Here is a 20,743-nt window from a genome sequence, read left to right as displayed (position 1 = left end):
CAACTGTATATAAACGCAACATGCAACAATTTCAGTAACAGTTCATGTTTGTAAATCAGCCAAACTGCAGTAAGGTCAAGACCCTGGTGAGGACGACGAGCACACAGATGAGCTTCCCTGAGACCGTTCCTGACAGTTTGTGCAGAAATTCTTTGGTTGTGACACAATTTCATCAGCTGTCCGGGTGGCTGGTTTCAGACGATCCCGCAGGGGAAGAAGCCGGATGTGGAGGCTGCCGTGGTTACACGTGGTCTGCGCTTGTGAGGCCAGTTGGACGTACTGCCAATTTCTGTAAAATTACGTTGGAGGCGGATTTTGGTAAAGAAATTATCTGGCAACAGCTCTGGTAGGCATTCCTGCAGTCAGCATGGCAATTGTATGCTCCTTCAACTTGAGACATCTGTGACATTGTGTTGTGAAAACTGCACATTTTAGAGTGGCCTTTTTATTGTTCCCAGCACTAGGTGCACCTGAGTAATGAACATGCTGTTTAATCAGCTTCTTGATATGCCACACCTGTCAGGTGGATCAATTATCTTGGCAAATGAGCAATGCTCACTAACAGGAATGTAAATATATTGTACCCACATTTTTGCGAAATACATTTTTGCATTTTGTGCCTATGGAAAAGTTATGCAAACTTTTATTTCAGCTCATGAAACACTTTTTAAATGTTTCGTTTAGATTTCTGTTCAGTATATAATAATATACTGCCGGATCATCATCAAGGGTCATACCATAGTGTATTTATGTCTTTATCACATTATGAAGTGGCGCAGTATGTATGTATGTATGTATGTATGTATGTATGTATGTATGTATGTATGTATGTATGTATGTATGTATGTATGTATGTATGTATGTATGTATGTATGTATGTATGTATGTATGTATGTATGTATGTATGTATGTATGTATGTATGTATGTCTTCATGAGTCACTTTGATTTAACCACAGCAGACCTGAAGTACTACTAAGTCCAGTAGAAGAGGAAAAGGAGGGACTTCTCAGTCTCAGCTCCCCTCCAGCTCCCAAAGCGCTGTGCTTGAGCCCAGAGCCAGAGGCTGCCATCCGGGATCAGAGGGAAGGCACCGGGCAGGCCGAGGCTCCTTCTCACCCCAGGGAAGAGCGAGGGCCTGGGGGAGGGAAGGAAGAGGGGGATGGAGGAGGAGAAGAGAGCCACGTCAGACCTCTTCATATCGTCTGGCCTCATAGGTGGTGAGTTGATGTCTTCTCATCTCTACACTTGAGATAGATACACACACAAGAACACACATACAGTGCCTTCAGAAAGTATTCACATCTCTTGACTTACTACAGATTTTGTTGTGTTACAGCCTGATTGGATTCAATTGAGATGTTGTGTCGCTGGCCTACACACAATACCCCATAATGTCAAAGTGGAATTATGCTTTTAGAAATGTTTATAAATTAATACAAAAATGAAAAGCTGAAATGTCTTAAGTCAATAAGTATTCAACCATTTTGTTATGGCAAGCCTAAATAAGTTCAGGATTAATAATGTGCTTAACAAGTCACATAACAAGTTACATGTGTGCAATAATAGTGTTTACCATGATTTTGAATGACTACCTAATCTCTGTACCCCACACATATATATTATCTGTAAGGTACCTCAGTCAAGCAGTACATTTCAAACACAGGTTCAACCACAAAGACCATGGACGAATTTCCAATGGCTCGCAAAGAAGTGCACCTATTGGTAGATGTGTTAAAATAAAAGAAGCAGACATTGCATATCCCTTTGAGCATAATGAAGTTATTAATTACACTTTGGATGGTGTATCAATACACCCAGTCACTACAAAGATACGGACGTCCTTCCTAACTCAGTTGCCGGAGAGGAAGGAAACCGCTCATGGATGTCACCATGAGACCAATGGTAACTTTAAAAGGTTACAGAGTAATTGCTGTGATAGGAGAAAAAAACTAAGGATGGATCAACAACATTGTAGTTACTCCACAATCCTAACCTAAATGACAGAGAGAAAAGACGGAACCTGTACAGAATAAAAATATTCCAAAACATGCATCCTGTTTGCAGTAAGGCACTAAAGTAAAACTGCTAAAATTGTGGCAAAGAAATTAACTTTATGTCCTGAATACAAAGCATTACGTTTGGGGCAAATCCAACACACTGATTACCACTCTTTATATTTTCAAGTATGGTGGTGGCTGCATCATGTTATGGGCAAGGGAGGTTTTTTTTAGGATAAAAAGAAACGGAATAGAGCTAAGTACAGGCACAATCCTAGAGGAAAACCTGGTTGTCTGCTTTCCAACAGGCACTGAGAGACATTAATATTTCAGCAGGATAATAACCTAAAACACAATTTCAAATATACAGTGGAGTTGCTTACCAAGATGTCATTTGATGTTCCTGAGTGGCCTAGTTACAGTTTTGACTTAAATCAGAATGAAAATCTATGGCAAGACTTGAAAATGGCTGTCTAGCAATGATCAACAACCAAAATGACAGAGCTTGAAGAATAAAAAAAATAAATGTGTGGAAATATTGCACAATCCAGGTGTGCAAAGCTCCTATAGACTTACCCAGAAAGATTCACAGCTGTAATCGCTGCCAAAGGTGATTCTAACAAATATTCACTCAGGGGTGTGAATTTTTGTGTATGTATTCCATTTAATCAATTTTGAATTTGGGCTGTAACACAAGAAAAATGTGGAACAAGTCAAGGGTTATGAATACTTTCTGAAGTAATGTTCAATGTTAACCATATATGGTTATGTTTTGTAAGGACTCTAGGAAAATCCTATGGATAGAGGTTATTTGTTTCAGAACTAAGAAACATGAAGAAAGTGTTTGGAACCTACCGTGAAGGCTAGCGTGTTAGCATATCAAAACACCTGTCATGATTTACAAAAACAGCAAACACGTTTGGCAACTGGGTTGTTGTTACCTTGCTTGATTTGCTGTGTTTGCCGCTCCTGGCATCGCATGGCATGTCTTAGAACAAAGCAGTCATGCAAACCATAATCCAAAGATCATGTCGTAGGCCTATTCTGGAACTAGAATGACCTGGAAATACCTCTCTAACAGCAATGTACGTATGTACCAACCCTGCGGAGAGTTATTTGCTTTGGATCATCAGAGTGTTGTTTGACAACAAACCGAGGGCATGGAAAATTACTAACACGTTTTTGTGTAACAATGTCATAAAAAGAGTGGAAACTAGCTAGATATTATTGGTTGTGTTTTGAGTTTAAGCTTTAAGGCCTTTACTAAGAATTTCTATAAACAGGTATGCTCTTACTGTGTGGTTTCCCAGTCAACATTAGCCATAGAATGTAAAAACATACGTTAAATGAAATGGCATATTAAAACATGACTTGTGTAACAGTTAGGGGGAAGTTTCAAGATACTCTGGGTGGATTTGGGAATGTTTTTCTTTTACGTAAGCAGAAATATCCTTTACATTGTTCAGAGTAGTGTAGGCCCCTTTTTTGGCACACCATTTCTCTATCTCTGGCTCATCTGTGTTGGAGAGGAAAGACAACAGATTTTCTGTGGATTCACATTTTTCTCCTCTGACTCCATTCTCCTTTCGGCAGCGAGGCTTAGTTTCCTCACCAAAACATGTCCGTAAATCAGATTAACAACCGCAAAGACCACCAGTGCCGTAGTTCCTCGCTGGCGTCGCGATTTGCCATTGTAGGAATCATTGCCATTCTCCATTATCCCTCCCTCTCTGTGTTTGCATGGGTCGGGTGTCTGTTTTTCACCTACTCTTATATCAGTAACAAAAGCACCCATCATGTAATCTCCTCTAAACTGAGCAAAACACAGATGGATTATCGCTTCCAACATCCAGGCTTCATAAACCTTGGCTTATTCTGGGGTAAATTAGGATTTACAGTGGGCGAGCGAGGGGGAGAGAGAGAGAGAGAGAGGAAAGAGAGAGAGAGCGAGCAGCCCAGATAATCTCCTCGATTGATGCTGCTCACAGTTTGTTGCATTTCATTCTCTTACATTTTTACTATCTCTGCCCTCACTTTTTTGTGCTCATCATTGGTTGCAGATTGTTAATCTGTGTGTGGCCTGGATAGGCGTTCATCCTCAGATTACAGGACTGTCTTATTGCAGGCAATGGCCCGGGCGGCCAGGCCAGGCCAGTGGGATCAGATCAGCCCCACCAGAGGACAGGACAGCTGTTTTACAGGTGAAGATGGCTTCGTGCCACAGTAGTGATGATAATAACCAGCGGGAGAGAAGAGCATAGCAGGGCGGAGGCTAAATCTCTGCTACCAGGGGCTTTAACTCCGTCTAAGGTTCATCAGGATCAGCTTTTACCTCAAGAGGATTGTCCTCCTGCAGTATTTCTGATTGCAAAACAAACAACGCAATCAAGATGTGTAGGTCATGTAGGCACACAGCAGATAATCGAGAAAAAGAAACACATCGCGGCGGTGTGTAACACCCTCAGGATGTTATGGAGTATATGACGCTATTCTTGATTCCTGATTATAGGACACCCTGCGAGAGGGGCTAGCCTAACGTTACTGAGGTGCCTGGGTGTATTGTTTGTTGTTTTTCGGATAATCCCTGTCCAGACGGACCACTGGTCATTAAGTGCTGACGCACAGATTCGTCCAGTGATGTGCCAACAGAGTCTATCAGTATTGACCTCCACCCATCCTGCTCTGGGCTTTCCCCTGGCATGGCCTCAGGCCGCCAACCTGACCTCAACCAACACTCAGGACTGATTGACATAGGACCAGGAAATAGAAGTTAAATACAGGGGTGTGAGCTGATTGACTCGCTTATTTTTTGTGTTGTAAGGGGCAGTTCTGTTTTTTTCAGAGTCATCACTACAATGTGTTGTTTGTCATGCTATATGGCCATTCTTCAGCATTTGTGAGTCTGAACCTAGAGGCATTATACTCCAGTGAGACGATGTCATGTGGGGCCGGTACATTGTGGTAGGCAGCAGGCACTGAAGGATATGTATTTGTGTGTGAAGATGCAGCCTGTTGCCGTTCCCAAAGTTAGTTCTATTTTAAGAAATGTCTAACCCTTTGTAGTTCTCCTAGACTTATGATTTGAAAATCACCACTATCTACAGTGGTGCATGTTGTCAGGCCTTTGATTGGAAGAATCTCCTCGGTCCGCTCCATACTGCATGTTGGTCTATCTTCAACAACCAACTCTTTGTCTTTCAAGTGTCCCCTTAATTAGTGCGCAGTCCTTTGGTTTCTGGTGATTGGGCTCATTTCACATTGTGCATTGGAGTAAATAGTATTTGAATTTTAAAACGCACCTCTTGGGTGCAACATAAAGGAGAATATTTAATCATAGATTTCTAAATGAGAGGATCTTATTTTCTTTTGGCTGCTACGTGATACATATTAATGAGGTTTTTCTGGGTAGTACGGAACATACTTTTTACTTGATCATTTTACCCGGCTTCATCTGCATTCATCTGTGAGGTCACAGGGGTGATAATGCACCACAAAGGACTCATATAAAGTAAGTGCATAAAGAGAAAAATAGCGTTAGTCGGAGCTGTAAACTTAGGAGGGAGAATTAAGCACGCGGAAGATGTACCGACCTCGTATCTCTCGAGACCAGACTAGCAGAATACAGGGTAACTGTTGATGTTGGATGATAGCACACCTGATGGGAATGGGATAGTTGGAGGGAAACATCAGTTCAGTTGACTTGAGGGAGTTCTGACTGTAAACTGTACTGTACCTTAGAAAACGTCCTTGATGTGCCTCAGCAGCAGATTAGTGGTGTGTATTGGCAGTGTGGCTGATTTTGTGAAGATGCCACGTAGCCTTTGTTTGTCACTCTCCCTCTAATCAGTGGGATGACAGCTCCCTCCGACTTGGTTGACTGTCGCTGGGGGTTAACGGTCCTCATTAACAGATCTAGGGCATCAGTGGGGAGTCAGGGCTCGCACTGTGATACGCTGCCGAGGTGTGTGTGTGTGTGTGTGTGTGTGTGTGTGTGTGTGTGTGTGTGTGTGTGTGTGTGTGTGTGTGTGTGTGTGTGTGTGTGTGTGTGTGTGTGTGTGTGTGTGTGTGTGTGTGTGTGTGTGTGTGTGTGTTTTGAGAGAGAGGTTCTTCCTGATAGTCATATCCCACACATTAATTAACACTCATTTTCCTACAGAGGGGGATGGTAGCCTAGTGCACAGTGCATTATTATCACCGTCTCATTCACTCATTGTCCTCCTCTCTATCTGTAATGGGGGAATAGGGATTCATGCCTCGCATAAGGAGTTAAAAAGGGTAGGAAATAAGGGAATTAGCTTTTATCCACAGGGGAAGCCAATGAATTTGAGAGCTGAGAATGAGAATAAATAAGCTCCTATAATACCTCACCTAAGGAGATCCTGTGGAGGTAGCATTAGGAGGGATCTGTCTGAATGATGCTGCTTTGTAGAAGGCGTTTGACCTTCACACACTATCCATCACAAAAATGTTATAGAGTACAGTCGATTATTACAATTCAGAGATATGTTGGTGATAAAATACAATGTGTGGTGTTACGAAGGGTATGTATATTGTAGTGCTTTGCGGGGTGCAACTCAAAAGCCTGAAACTTTCAACCATCCATTAATGTGTCGCTTCAGTGTGTAGAGTCATGCATGGCAGCCATTTTACACCAGAATACTCAACACACAGTGATTGTAAGTGGAGAGGACAGTGATTGTAAGTGGAGAGGACAGTGATTGTAAGTGGAGAGGACAGTGATTGTAAGTGGAGAGAGGACAGTGATTGTATGTGGAGAGAGGACAGTGATTGTAAGTGGAGAGAGGACCGTGATTGTAAGTGGAGAGAGGACCGTGATTGTAAGTGGAGAGAGGACCGTGATTGTAAGTGGAGAGAGGACCGTGATTGTAAGTGGAGAGAGGACTGTGATTGTAGGTGGAGAGAGGACCGTGATTGTAGGTGGAGAGAGGACCGTGATTGTAGGTGGAGAGAGGACCGTGATTGTAAGTGGAGAGAGGACCGTGATTGTAAGTGGAGAGAGGACAGTGTTTCTTTACATCTGAAGCTACTGTAGACCTTACAGTGAAATGCTTACTTACAAGCCCTTAACCAACAATGCAGTTTTAAGAAAAATAAGTGTTAAGAAAGTATTTTCTAAAATAAAAATAAACTGTAAAAAATAGAAAAGTAACACTAACGAGGCTATATACAGGTCGAGGTAATATGTACATGTAGGTAGAGATAAAGTGACTATTCATAGATAATAAACAGAGAGTAGCAGCAGCGTAAAAATGGGGGGGGGGGGGTCAATGAAAATAGTCCGGGTAGCCATTTGATTAGCTGTTCAGGAGTCTTATGGCTTGGGGGTAGAAGCTGTTAAGAAGCCTGTTGGACCTAGACTTGGCGCTCCGGTACCGCTTGCCGTGCGGTAGCAGAGAGAACAGTCTATGACTAGGGTGCCTGGAGTCTTTGGGAATTTTTAGGGCCTTCCTCTGACACCACCTGGTATAGAGGTCCTGGATGGCAGGGAGCTTGGCCCCAGTGATGTACTGGGCTGTACGCACTACCCTCTGTAGCACCTTGCGGTCGGAGGCCGAGCAGTTGCCATACCAGGCTGTGATGCAACCAGTCAGGATGCTCTTGATGGTGCAGCTGTAGAACCTTTTGAGGATCTGAGGATCCATGCCAAATCTTTTCAGTCTCCTGAGGGGCAATAGGCTTTGTTGTGCCCTCTTCACGACTGTCTTGGCATGTTTGAACCATGATAGTTTGTTGGAGATGTGGACACCAAGAAATTTGAAGCTCTCAACCTGCTCCACTACAGCCCTGTCGATGAGAATGGGGGCGTGCTCGGCCCTCCTTTTCCTGTAGTCCACGATCATCTCCTTTGTCTTGATCACGTTGAGGGAGAGGTTGTTATCCTGGCACCACACTGCCAGGTCTCTGACCTCCTCCCTATAGGCTGTCTCATCGTTGTCAGTGATCAGGCCTAATACTGTTGTGTTGTCGGCAAACGTAATGATGGCGTTGGAGTTGTGCTTGGCCATGCAGTCATGGGTGAACAGGGAGTACAGGAGGGGACTGATCACGCACCGCTGAGCTGCCCCCGTGTTGAGGAGCAGAGTGTCAGATGTGTTTTTACCTGCCGTACCACCCGGAGACGGCCCGGGACGTTTAGTGAGCGCCATGGTAGGTTTAGTGACCAGAGAGAGCCAGAACCTACATTTTAATGTCACATCCAGGGGACGGCACCCTTTGCAGATCACTAGCCCTCGGCCTTGAGGGCTCTATTACACCAGACGGAAGAGTGCCCCCTACTGGCCCTCCAACACCACTTCCCAGTCACAACCCGTATAGTCTCAGGTGCGGACCCCCTACAGCTCCAGAGGGAAACCAGCAGAGATATACAGCCATTTACATGTAGTCAACCTTCATTCATTTTCTACAGTTTATGCTAGTGACAAACCATAAATGACAGTGCACTAGTAAGGGCACAAGGCTACTCTCTAAACACATTTGTGTCATCGACCTTCACTGATTCCCTGTTTTGTCATCGCTAAAGGCAGGTGTGAGCTAATGCTAGCTGCTTTTAATGATAATGTGCAGACGCCCCTGTTAGATCAGTTGACTGTACTCCCTGTTCCCTCCTTCAGATTAGCATGGTGAGTGACAGGCCACTTGCACAGTATGACATCTGCTCCACAGCTGAACACAGCACCTGTGTTAACTAGAAGCAGGGCCTTCCAGGCACTGAACACATCAAGGATGACTGGCTGCCTCTCTCTCTGAGCCAACAGGGATCTCTGTCTCTCTGTCTGTCAGCTTGTTAAATCCCCCACCTGGCGTACTGCACACCGCATCGATACCACAGTCAAGTGTCCTCTGGGGAGTGCTATGATCTTTCTCTTTTTCTGGCTGCTGCCTTGCCTTGTGTAACCTGGCCTCTGTGTGTGTGTGTGTTTCTGTGTGAATAAATCACAGAGCAGAATGGTACTGAGAGGGGTAAGCCTTTGGACGCCCAGCGCACACCAGAGCAGAGCCTGTCCTGAGCCTGTCCTGTGTGTGTTGTTGTGTGTGTGTGTACGTAGCACCATCAAGGCCCTGAATTCTGTTTGTGGTTGAAGGGAACACGACAAAGACCCCGAGCTCTTCTTCAAGATGCTGCTGAAGCTGAAAGAGAGAGGCCTGGGCTTTCAACTGTCTGTCCTGGGAGAGACCTTCACTGACGTACCAGGTACACACACACTCATTTTACAAGCAAAGGATTAAGTGGGCTCTGGTTTTGCAATGACACTTGTTTTCAAAGCAGTGGGTGTTTGGTTTCAAAACTGTGAGTTGAAAACTTTGCACAACTTCTCGAAAGGTGAGCGAAAAGCTATACTTTGTTTTTTACGATGTAGCATAAGGTTGTGCACCCAAGGCATACTGTATGTAATTGTTATGGCTTTCAATGTAATTGGTAATTTGACTAAGTGTGGGGTTAAGGTCGTCTGACAGGCCAGTTTTTTTTTAAGCCCTCAGGACAGTGTTTAATTGATCAAATCCGCTCCCCATTAGTAGATGATGATGCTATAATGACTTTAGTACACTCCAATGTATTCACCACTGAGTGTTAAGTAAATTAATACACATTCTGGCCCCATGGCTGGAAGCAAAGACATCCTTACAGGAAACACACTCTCTCATATTGGGATGTAAACTTTTATAGGAGCATAAACAGATGGAAAGAGAGACTGTAAATTTTTCTCATATTTAGTAATTACGTTTATGATTGCTCGGAAGGCAATCGCATTAGAACAATTTTAATCTACTTTGATTTTCTTAATAGGGTCACGGTATTGATTATGTTCACCCCTCACCTGTTTCTCCCGATCTCATGTTGTATATCATTTTTAGTCCAAAGTTTATGCCTCAGCTTCAGTTCTGACCTCTGTTTTTCAAAGGATTTTCCCTCTGTTTTCCTGGATTCAGTCCATTCCCTGTTTCACTGAACTGTTCTCCAAACACTTTTTGGTCACTGAAACATCTTCCTGATGTCATCACTATTTTGGGAATACACAGCAGCATGGAACTCATTATGAATCCAGAATGTCACGGACAGATGGCTTTTCAATGACATGCATTTTGTTGCATTATTTCATTTAATTTATCCTCCGTTAAACTCAAGTCCTTTATGTGGGAATCTAATCGGTTATAAAGAGTTGGCGAAACGAGCAACTGGACAAAGTCAATCAGTCCACTCTGGCATTTTACTCAATCAAATGAAAGCATTCATACAGTAACAGATATGGTTATTGTGAATAATATACATCAGTCTCCCATCCCCCCCATTCAGACATCTTTGCAGAGGCCAGAGTGGACCTGAATGACCATGTCCTCCACTGGGGGTTCATGCCCAGTAAAGAAGACTACCTCCGTGTCCTCTGCCAGGCAGACGTGGTGGTCTCCACAGCCAAGCATGAGTTTTTTGGAGTGGCCATGTAAGTAACTCACTCTCCTGGTTGGTTTCTTTTAATATCTACTTAAGACACAACAAAACATGAACTGCTGAAAGAGTGAATGAAAAGTAATTTGCTTGGCTTTCATGTGAAGTAAACATTTGAATTTGACATGTTGTCTACATGAAGTGACAGTTCATTAAATCTAAACTAAAAAGTTCTTATTTCTAGGTGTTTTTACCTCTAGGGAGGTAGAGTCCAAAGTGTATGATGAGACTTGCTACCGTATGAAACCAAACTTCAGTCACCTGTGCTGTGCGTTTGAAGGGTTTCGTCAGCTCCTGCCTACAGCCAAGGTAGAGCAGGACTGGAGCCAGAGTAGTGCCACTTCAGTAGAGAGGAAGGTTGTGATCTTCCAAAACACCAGCCTGGTGGTGTGTTAATTCTATGGATTGCTTCATGCAGGCAGTGTGGGAATCTATTTTAGAATGATTGGCTGAAAACACGTTAGAAGCTTGGCTGTGCACAATAAGGAAGCCTTGTGTTAATTATGGTTGTGAAAAACACTGTCCTGAGTTTGAGGAAGGGATGTCCCTCTGGGGGAGTCTTGTACAATGATGTTTTATACTTCCTTTGATCCTAACCAGGGGGATCTGAGACACACACGACCACCCACGAAGCTCTATTGATAGTAAACCTTGTGGATGCGGTGGAGGCCCTTTGTGTGTGTTTTCGGCAACAGAGAAACGCACATTGAATGGATGAATATCAACACTGGGTTCTCCTAAGAGAGATGTCCAGGTGGATGAGGATGTTAAATGTTTCCTCCAGCTTCCAATCGGCTTCACTCACCTGTTTGAAAGTAAACAAAATAGATATCGGTGCTCGTTGAGTGTTCCATTACAAACCTTTCAAGTTAGCAAGTGATTTAGAATACCTGTTCAATTTCATCAGCTTCACATAGCGTTCAAAACAGGAAAATAGTTAAGGGTTTCTCATTTCCACACTCTGCTTAAGGATAAACAGACATGTAGGCTTCTGAAGAGCATAATAAACAAAAAAGAGCAGTCCAGTCACATTGCCCGACAGAGGTGTCACCAATGTGTTTCATCCTCATTATTGTGGAATTTGGCCCTAATCTGATTAATTATGGTCTGGCGATGTGAGCAGACGCCTATTCATGCCCTGCAGTGAAGAAGTCATTTACCCCAGCCAAATGATCGGCTAATTATATTTGAGATGGAAAGCCTTATAACCATTTGCACGCTTACACATTACGCCACTGAAATGGAACTGACCTTAATAATCGGTTTCATAGATTTTGCTGTCATAGACTAGGGGGCTATCATCTTGCTACCTTTAAATTAGCTTGATTAGCCATGCTATTCTTTGGAATGCAGGCAAAGGCAATTAGACTATTAGAAAGCATTAACCACTTTCATACGGTGCCGAAAGGTAGTTTGACTTATTAAACCCCTGTTTCCCAGGAACAAACTGTTGCCTGTCAAACCTTCTAGGACGACAGAAGAGCAATATTGCCGTTGTTAAATAGTAAGATGCAGCTGATGTTGTAGATAGAATTTCCAACCTGTTCGAGGATATTGGGTAAATTTTGAGTGCAGACTAGTGAATGGCGTCATTGCATACGTGTGAGGATTTCACCCATCATTTTAGTCTTAACGTGAAATTAAACTCCCGAGAATGATGTACTAAAGTGATGGAAAGGAGTGAAATTGTCATCAATATTGATGCACATTCTAATTTAAATAGGCAGGTTTCTGCAATGGTCAGTGAGGATCAGATAAGTTCTGTGAAAGTGGAGGGAAGCTCTATGTACCATACCAACAGGCTTTTCTATCTCTACGTTTATTTCAGGAGATGAACGTTTCACAAATAACTTATTCACATTTGAAAACCATTTGGATGGATTTTAGGTTCTCTTTTGTGGTGGTTTTGAACATCCTGTAACATTGCAGATGATGTGAGGTAACAGCGAAAGAGATGCTTTTCTCTCCCCATCGTTTTGAGAATGGGATGAGTTCCACTGCGTTGCTGGGAAATGTGCTATGTCCGGATTCTTTCTTTCCCCAGCTAGTCTGTGGGACTTCATTTATTCTGAACTGTGCATCAAAAGAAACCAATGTCAACAAAGACACAATGGGACCCATTTTGACAACGCTGTTCAGCTCATGCAGTTATTAGGGGCAGATATTGTGTTCACTTTCCAATTTTGGGGACAGAGTAAACCAACTTTTTATCTTTTGCATGACCGGAGCACACTTTTTTCAGCAAATGGATTTCTGAGACAATGATTATGTTATACAACTGGTGCCCAAATGTGTTTCACACTTGTTGTTTTTAAGCCAATACTTTTGACAGGAAGCTAAACTATAAAATGTTATATTGCAGGCTAGAAGCTGTTCATTGTGGCTGTTATCCACTCTGCCCCAATGCTTTGGTGTATCCTGAAATATTCCCAGGTATTACTACACAAATACGCTAATACACCATTCCATTGCAAGATGTTTAATTCTCCAAAAAATGTATTTCTAGAAATGTGTTGTATTTAGATGTTCAAGGTGTAAATCTGAAAAATAAATCACCAAAATAGAACGCTGAAGTCAAAGCTACGATTACTGAGCACAACAAAAACATCTAATTTACCTGATTCTTAACACCGTGGCTGTGCCTCTTCCTTAAATTAGATTTGCATAAATAATATGAATCTTTAAAAAGAATACTAGTTTAATTATGTAAAACCTGTCCCAGTTCAGTGTAATATGTATTTTTAATTATAAAGAAAGTGCGCTGTATCTAGCCTGTGCTTTGAGGTTTTTCTTTCATGAAAATATGTTTTCCTTTCCTCGCTCTGTCCAACAGAGGAGTATCTGTACTCTACACCTGAGCAGCTTTATAAGAAACTACAGGGACTGTGCAGAAGGCCATACGTGGTGAGGAGACATCACGTTAAGGTAATTAACACTTTGACATGACAGGAACGGGATTAGCTAGCACACGCTTCATTCAGTTCACAATTAATTTCTCTCTTTACGGTTTCTCCTCACCCTTCATCCTGCCTGTGTGCCTTGCTTTCTTCTGTACTGTAAGTTGACAGTTGACACCAGAGCTTAATCCTGCCTTTCATTCTTTCCTCTGTATTGTACTGTAGGTTGACACCAGTTCCTATTCCTGGGCTGCTCGGAAGGAGGACTTCAGGAGTCTGCTGGCATACAAAGAGGACCACCATCCCTGACGGACAGACTACAACTGGGCCCAATGCGAGTCTCCGCGGATCTGCTCAGAAGTGGGCACACTTAGTTCACTCGATTAGTGGCAGAATGAGATGGATTTAAAGGTTGATGGAAAGTCTGCTGCGTAACGAGGGAGGGAGAGTCTCAAGGGCTGTCGTCATAGCTGCCTGACATGGAGCCACGGGCTACAAACCTGTGGTGGCCTCAGACAGCCTGTCCCCACCACCTCTCTCTCTCCACTCAGCTCCACTCTGCTCAAATCAAAGCCATGCCTTTGAGACATTGTGCCTGTTGTAAACGTCCCCATCTTCATGTGCGAGAGGGAGAGGTCTTTTATGTCTACTGTGGTTTGAATTTGAAATAAAGAGAAAAGAACGCGTAAACTCTTTCAAAGGTTTCTCAAAGGCGGTGCCACCTCATATATCCGGTTGTGTTCATTTTTATCCTGTACTGGAGAGGACCTGGAGCTGGAATTGCTCCCCACCCCACGACTCCCGACAGAGTGGCAGCCAAGTTGTGGCTTGAAATGCTGTTCTCTGCCTCCCCACCTGGGTTGCCAGGGGCCTCATTTATAAATTGTGCGTACGTACAAAATATACCCCAAAATGTGCGTGCGCCAGTTCACACAAAACTTGTCATTTATAAAAAATTTACTTAACGTGACAATTTGCTCAACTCCCCGCAACTTTTAGACGATGCGTACGCACATCTCTGCTAGTGTATGAAATATTATATTGCAATCTGGCAAGTAAGTATTTTGTGCAAATGGGGGATATGATGACAAGCTTAATCATAATAAACATATTAAAAAGAATGCAGCCATTTCCAATTCAAGTGGAACTGACAGCATTTTAGCAACATTAAATCTTATTAAAATATACACCCCAGGAAGAATGACACTTCGTTTTACATTATCGGACAAGCAAGCACTTAAATATGGTCATTTTCACGTTTTCACGTATACATACTTCCCAAACATTCTAAAGCATTTGTAAACATTCAATAGCAATATAGAGTGGGAAAGCAGCTGTGCATTTGGACAATTAATAGACTGCAGTAAATTAAACCTAATAAAAATATCTGTCTCGTCCAGGACTAGAGTCTACGCAGACCGGTGTGGTACACCGATCAGGTACACTAGGTCTATATGCCAACAAGCCATTTGCCACAAGGGCCTGCCATCATTCACTTTGAACTGGACTGCATGTTTACAGGCAGTTGCAACAGCATGACTTTAGATCATTAGAACGCATTAGGCAAAAGCCACAAAATACAGTTGAACGGATTTCTGCAAATATGTACAGTTGAAGTCGGAAGTTTACATACACCTTAGCCAAATCCATTTAAACTCAGTTTCACAATTCCTGACATTTAATCCTAGTAAAAATTCTCTGTTTTAGGTCAGTTAGGATCACCACTTTATTTTAAGAATGTGAAACAGAATAATATTAGAGAGAATGATTTATTTCAGCTTTTCTTTCTTTCATCACATTCCCAGTGCGTCAGAAGTTTACATACACTCAATTAGTATTTGGTAGCATTGCCTTTAAATTGTTTAACCTGGGTCAAATGTTTCGGTTAGCCTTCCACAAGCTTCCCACAATAAGTTGGGTGAATTTTGGCCCATTCCTCCAGACAGAGCTGGTGTAACTGAGTCAGGTTTGTAGGCCTCCTTGCTCACACACACTTTTTTAGTTCTGCCCACAAATTTTCTATAGGATTGAGGTCAGAGCTTTGTGATACCTTGACATTGTTGTCCTTAAGCCATTTTGCCACAAATTTGGAAGTATGCTTGGGGTCATTGTCCATTTGGAAGACCCATTTGCGACCAAGCTTTAACTTCCTGGCTGATGTCTTGATGTTGCTTCAATATATCCACATAACTTTCCTGCCTCATGATGCCATCTATTTTGTGAAGTGCACCAGTCCCTCCTGCAGCAAAGCACCCCCACAACATGATGCTGCCACCCCTGTGCTTCACGGTTGGGATGGTGTTCTTCGGCTTGCAAACCTCCCCCTTTTTCCTCCAAACATAACGATGGTCATTATGGCCAAACAGTTCTATTTTTGTTTCCTTAGACCAACGGACATTTCTCCAAAAAGTACGATCTTTGTCCTCATGTGCAGTTGCAAACCGTAGTCTGGCTTTTTTATGGTGGTTTTGGAGCAGTGGCTTCTTTCTTGCTGAGCGGCCTTTCAGGTTATGTCGATATATAGGTTATGTCGATATCGTTTTACTGTGGATATAGATACTTCTGTACCTGTTTCCTCCAGCATCTTCACAAGGTCCTTTGCTGTTGTTCTGGGATTGATTTGCACTTTTCGCACCAAAGTACGTTCATCTCTAGGAGACAGAACTTGTCTCCTTCCTGAGCGGGTTGACGGCTGCGTGGTCCAATGGTGTTTATACTTGCGTACTATTGTTTGTACAGATGAACGTGGTACCTTCAGGCGTTTGGAAATTGCTCCCAAGGATGAACCAGACTTGTGGAGGTCTACAATTTTTTTTGCTGAGGTCTTGACTGATTTCTTTTGATTTTCCCATGAGGTCAAGCAAAGAGGCACTGAGTTTGAAGGTAGGCCTTGAAATACATCCACCGGTACACCTCCAATTGACTCAAATGATGTCAATTAGCCTATCAGAAGCTTCTAAAGCCATGACATCATTTTCTGGAATTTTCCAAGCTGTTTAAAGGCACAGTCAACTTAGTGTATGTAAACTTCTGACCCACTGGAATTGTGATACAGTGAATTTATAAGTGAAATAAACTGTCTGTAAACAATTGTTGGAAAAATTACTTGTGTCATGCACAATGTAGATGTCCTAACCGACTTGCCAAAACTATAGTTTGTTAACAAGAAATTTGTGGAGTGGTTGAAAAACGAGTTTTAGTGACTACAACCTAAGTGTATGTAAACTTCTGACTTCAACTGTAGCTAAATACAACGGGAATCATCTTACATTTGGGAAGTTTACAGTCCTATTGACCAAAAAATTATAAAAAGGTAGGCTATCTTTCCCTACGGCACCAGTCAAAAGTTTGGACACACCTACTCATTCAAGGGTTTTTCATTATTTGTACTATTTTCTGCATTGTAGAATAATAGTGTAGACATTAAAACTATGAAATAAAATATATGGAATCATGTAGTAACCAAAAAAGTGTTAACCTTTTGACTGACCTTCATGTCTTAAAGTAATGATGGACTGTCATTTCTCTTTGCTTATTTGAGCTGTTCTTGCCATAATATCTTAGTCTTTTACCAAATTGGGCTATACCAACCCTACCTTGTCACAGCACAACTGATTGGCTCAAACGCATTAAGAAGGAAATAAATTCCTCAAACAAGGCACACCTGTTAATGTAAATGCATTCCAGGTGACTATCTCATGAAGCTGATTGAGGGAATGCCAAGAGTGTGCAAGCTGTCATCAAGGCAAATGGTGGCTACTTTGAAAAATGTCAAATATAACGCTTTTTTTGGTTACTACATGATTCCATATGTGCTATTTCATCGTTTTGATTTCTTTACTATTATTCTACAATGTAGAAAATAGTAAATATAAAGAAAAACCCTTAAATGTCGGTCCAAACTTTGGACTGGTACTGTATATGCACATCAACAAGATCAACAACTAATGCTAGCCAGAGCAATGTGAGCTAAAATCTAACGAAGGAGCATTTCGATAAACCCTCTCACACTTTTTCAGCTAGTTGGCCATCAAAATTGCAATGATAAACGATGGGGAATAGCCTGCTCGTCCTTCGGTAGCTTGTCTGCCAATGTCCCAACTGAGCACCCAAGCTAACTGGCTAAAGTTGCCTAGCTTGCTAGCTACTTCCAGACACAAATGAGAGAACACCTCACTCACCATTTTACTCGCCCGAGCAGAGCTGGTTAGGCTGTTTACATGTTTTATAGAGCATACGTGACTATTACTTTTTTTTACCTACGATTACTTACACGGTCATATTCAGTGGGTCTTGCACTTTTGTTTTTCTGTGCTCTGGCACACTCAGACAAGATTTCAGAGTACATAGCTAGCCAGAGTGATTTAGCGAATGCAAGATATATGCTAACTGGATAACAGTCGTTCAGCATAGCTAGCTAGCTAGCAAAGCGATTCACATTTCTTTCTAGCTAACCAAATGACACATGCATCTTTAGCTGTGTAGCCACCGAAAAACAATACCAGGGGAAAATTTGCGACCATGACCTCTCCAATGACACTGCGTCCTCCTAGCAGCTATCTAGCTAGCTAGCTATCTAGCTAACGTTAGGCTCTGTGTTTTTAGCTTGCTACATCAATAGATACGCTAGCATATTAGCCATGTTATGACTGACTTGTGATCATTGACCTTGCTAGTTTGATTGTATTGACATTCCCAGCCTTAGTTACATTCGCCCGTTTTTTGTCAAAATATTGAGTAATTGAAACTGAAACAGTGCATCCTGAATGGAGGCAGCAAACAATGTACCAGGCCAGCTGTGATTTACAACCATAAAGTTATACATTTCTTGGTAGTCCAAAAAATATTAGTGAATTTTATTAATCATGCATTGAACTGATCTATTCTGCCAACAATGCCTTAGTGTACGTCATGGAATGTTGAGTCAAATAGAACCTATATTTAAAACCGCTTATGAAGTTGGTTTTGTAGCATAAACTGGGAATTAGATATTTTTGACTGATATGATTGTCTGTGTCGTATCTGCAAAGTAGTTAAAATGCTGTCAGTTCCACTTTAACGAGAAGAGAACATCTGTGTTTTATTTTTAGAATCTAAAATATAGACATAGGAATCTTTTTCCTATTTATTTTATTTCCATAACCATTGCAGAATAAATTCCTCACCTTTTCTGAACAAAAATATAAACACAACATGCAACAATTTCAAGGATTTTACTGAGTTACAGTTCATACAGTAAAATGTGGAGGTCCTGGGCTGGCGTCGTTACTACACATGGTCTGCGGTTGGACATACTGCCAAATTCTCTAAAATGACGTTGGAGGCGGCTTATGGTAGAGACATTAACATTCAATGCTCGCAACAGCTCTGGTGGACATTCCTGCAGTCAGCATGCCAATTACTCGCTCCCTCAACTTAAGACATCTGGCATTGTATCCACTCACTACTACTACTGTAAGTCGCTCTGGATAAGAGCGCCTGCAAAATGACTAAAATAAAAAAAATATATATGATAAAACTGAACATTTTAGAGTATGTGGCCTTTTATTGTCCCCAGCATAATATGCACCTGTGTAATGATCATGCTGTTTAATAACCTTCTTCATATGCCACACCTGTCAGGTGGATGGATTATCTTGGCAATTGAGAAATGCTCACTAACAGGGATGTAAACAAATGTTGAGAGAAATACGCTTTTTGTGCGTATGAAACATTTCTGGGATCTTATTTCAGCTCATGAAACATGGGACCAACACTTTACATGTTGAGTTTATATTTTTGTTCAGTGTAAATTGTTTTGAATGTACTGTACAATCAATCTTAGACACTTGCTATAGGCAGCATGCATGCTTATTCTGCCATATTTAACGGTTGTAAATGAGGCCCCGGGAGACTGTTTTGAAGTACCTAAACAGACTTGGGCTGACTTGGGCTAGGTACTTGTCTGCTGGGATCAATGCAGGTCTCTCTGTCTACGCTCTGTCTTCTATAGTTCTACAAATAAACATTGTTTTCTATTGTTCTGTAGAATATAGTGTTTTGTTTTGAGAATGTTCAACATATTACAATACTAGAATCCATATCTGACAAGCAAATAACTTTGGTACATGCATTTTCAGGTGGAGCTCTCAAAATGTGTCATGCCCAGACTGCCAGTACTAACACTGCAATCATGTAATGCCATGGTTTAAATAATTGTTCAGCCCCTTTAGAGAATACCTTACAACTATGTGTTCAAGGTAGAACAGACACTTTCATTAGCGGAGGGTGAAAAGGTTAAACGTTAACCATATCATCAGGAATTAACCATATAGGCCTAACCGCAGCATTGTTTGGCCTCCTTCCCCTTTTCAATCTCTTCCCCCTATTCAAAGCATGTTCCCCTTTAGTGTTGCTAGCAGCAACCTGAATCCCTTGCCTTCTTATGTACCCTTGATCTTTTATGGAGTAAAAGGAGGCCAAGAAAACAGAATTAGTCAAACGGGCTCACACGACACCGAGGAGGAAAAGATGTTTTAAACCGATAGAGTTAATATTTGAATTAAACCTTTTCATTATGCACACGTACTTTAGGGCTGCTGTGTTGTAGGGCTAGGCTGCATAGGGACTGGAGAGGCGCCCATCGTGGTTATTAATGGACTTTGAGGTAACACAGGCCTCAGGGTGCATCATCAAACTGTCCACCCACACGACTGAGCGCGACACTCGGCTCTAGCCCCGGGCATACCTACCCACAATCCCCTTCCAATGCATTTTACGTTCTCAAAGATGATATAAAAGGAAGAGGGGGTGGAGGGGCTTCGGGACCCCTCCTCTCCTGCCCCCCCCCCCCCCAAACCCCTCTGGCCCCCCACCTTCAGCCAGCACAGAGAGTGGCTCACAGAGGTTTTGTATGCAGCTAATGTGTGAGTAGGAGTGGTGAGTACACAGGGGGCCCTCAGCATGGTGGCTGTATTTTCTATTGACATAATGCGTAGGGTATTATCAAGTACCATGGTAGTCGATGGGTTACTAGGAGATAATGACGTCTTTGATGCTTTGAATCTCATTCAAATCCTAGATTGCCCAGTTTGGAGCCCTGTTGTAGTCCCTTGGGATCTGTTTGTTTGGTGTATGCCGTATTGGTATCGTTTGTGACAAGAAAAGTAATCCATTTGGGCTTCACACACATCTCCATAAAGCAATTGACCTGATATTTGTCCCAATCCTACCCATGATGACACCCTCTCATTTCCAATATTCAGCTCTGTAGAGAGCGGAACATAATGCAATGTGGATCCGTCGGTATCATAAACTAAATGGCCACTAAACACGACATGACACATCACTGCAATTTACCGCTAACACATATTCAATCCGTACAACTAGAAAAATGGCATTCCAT

The 20,743-nt window shown here is 42.2% G+C and overlaps 1 protein-coding gene across 4 annotated transcripts in view; it reads left to right on the top strand.

Annotated features, from left to right (window-relative positions):
• Positions 1 to 19,381, top strand: part of qtman (queuosine-tRNA mannosyltransferase) — a 46,568-nt gene extending 27,187 nt beyond the window's left edge. For 2 of the 4 annotated variants that reach the window (XM_014173507.3, XM_014173510.3), the window contains 6 exons: positions 958 to 1,218; positions 9,102 to 9,211; positions 10,313 to 10,457; positions 12,825 to 12,895; positions 13,296 to 13,387; positions 13,585 to 19,381. In XM_014173507.3, coding sequence (XP_014028982.1) covers positions 958 to 1,218; positions 9,102 to 9,211; positions 10,313 to 10,457; positions 12,825 to 12,895; positions 13,296 to 13,387; positions 13,585 to 13,668 — 763 coding nt within the window. In that variant the 3' untranslated portion in view covers positions 13,669 to 19,381. The remainder of the gene's footprint in view (positions 1 to 957; positions 1,219 to 9,101; positions 9,212 to 10,312; positions 10,458 to 12,824; positions 12,896 to 13,295; positions 13,388 to 13,584) is intronic. The other 2 variants (XM_014173508.3, XM_014173509.3) reach the window with 2 other exon arrangements.
• The last annotated feature ends 1,362 nt before the right edge of the window (positions 19,382 to 20,743 follow it).

This window comes from Salmo salar, chromosome 25, assembly GCF_965601325.2.
Source record: "Salmo salar chromosome 25, fSalSal1, whole genome shotgun sequence".
NCBI classification, from domain to species: domain Eukaryota; kingdom Metazoa; phylum Chordata; class Actinopteri; order Salmoniformes; family Salmonidae; genus Salmo; species Salmo salar.
This window is presented reverse-complemented; position numbering and strand designations above follow the sequence as displayed.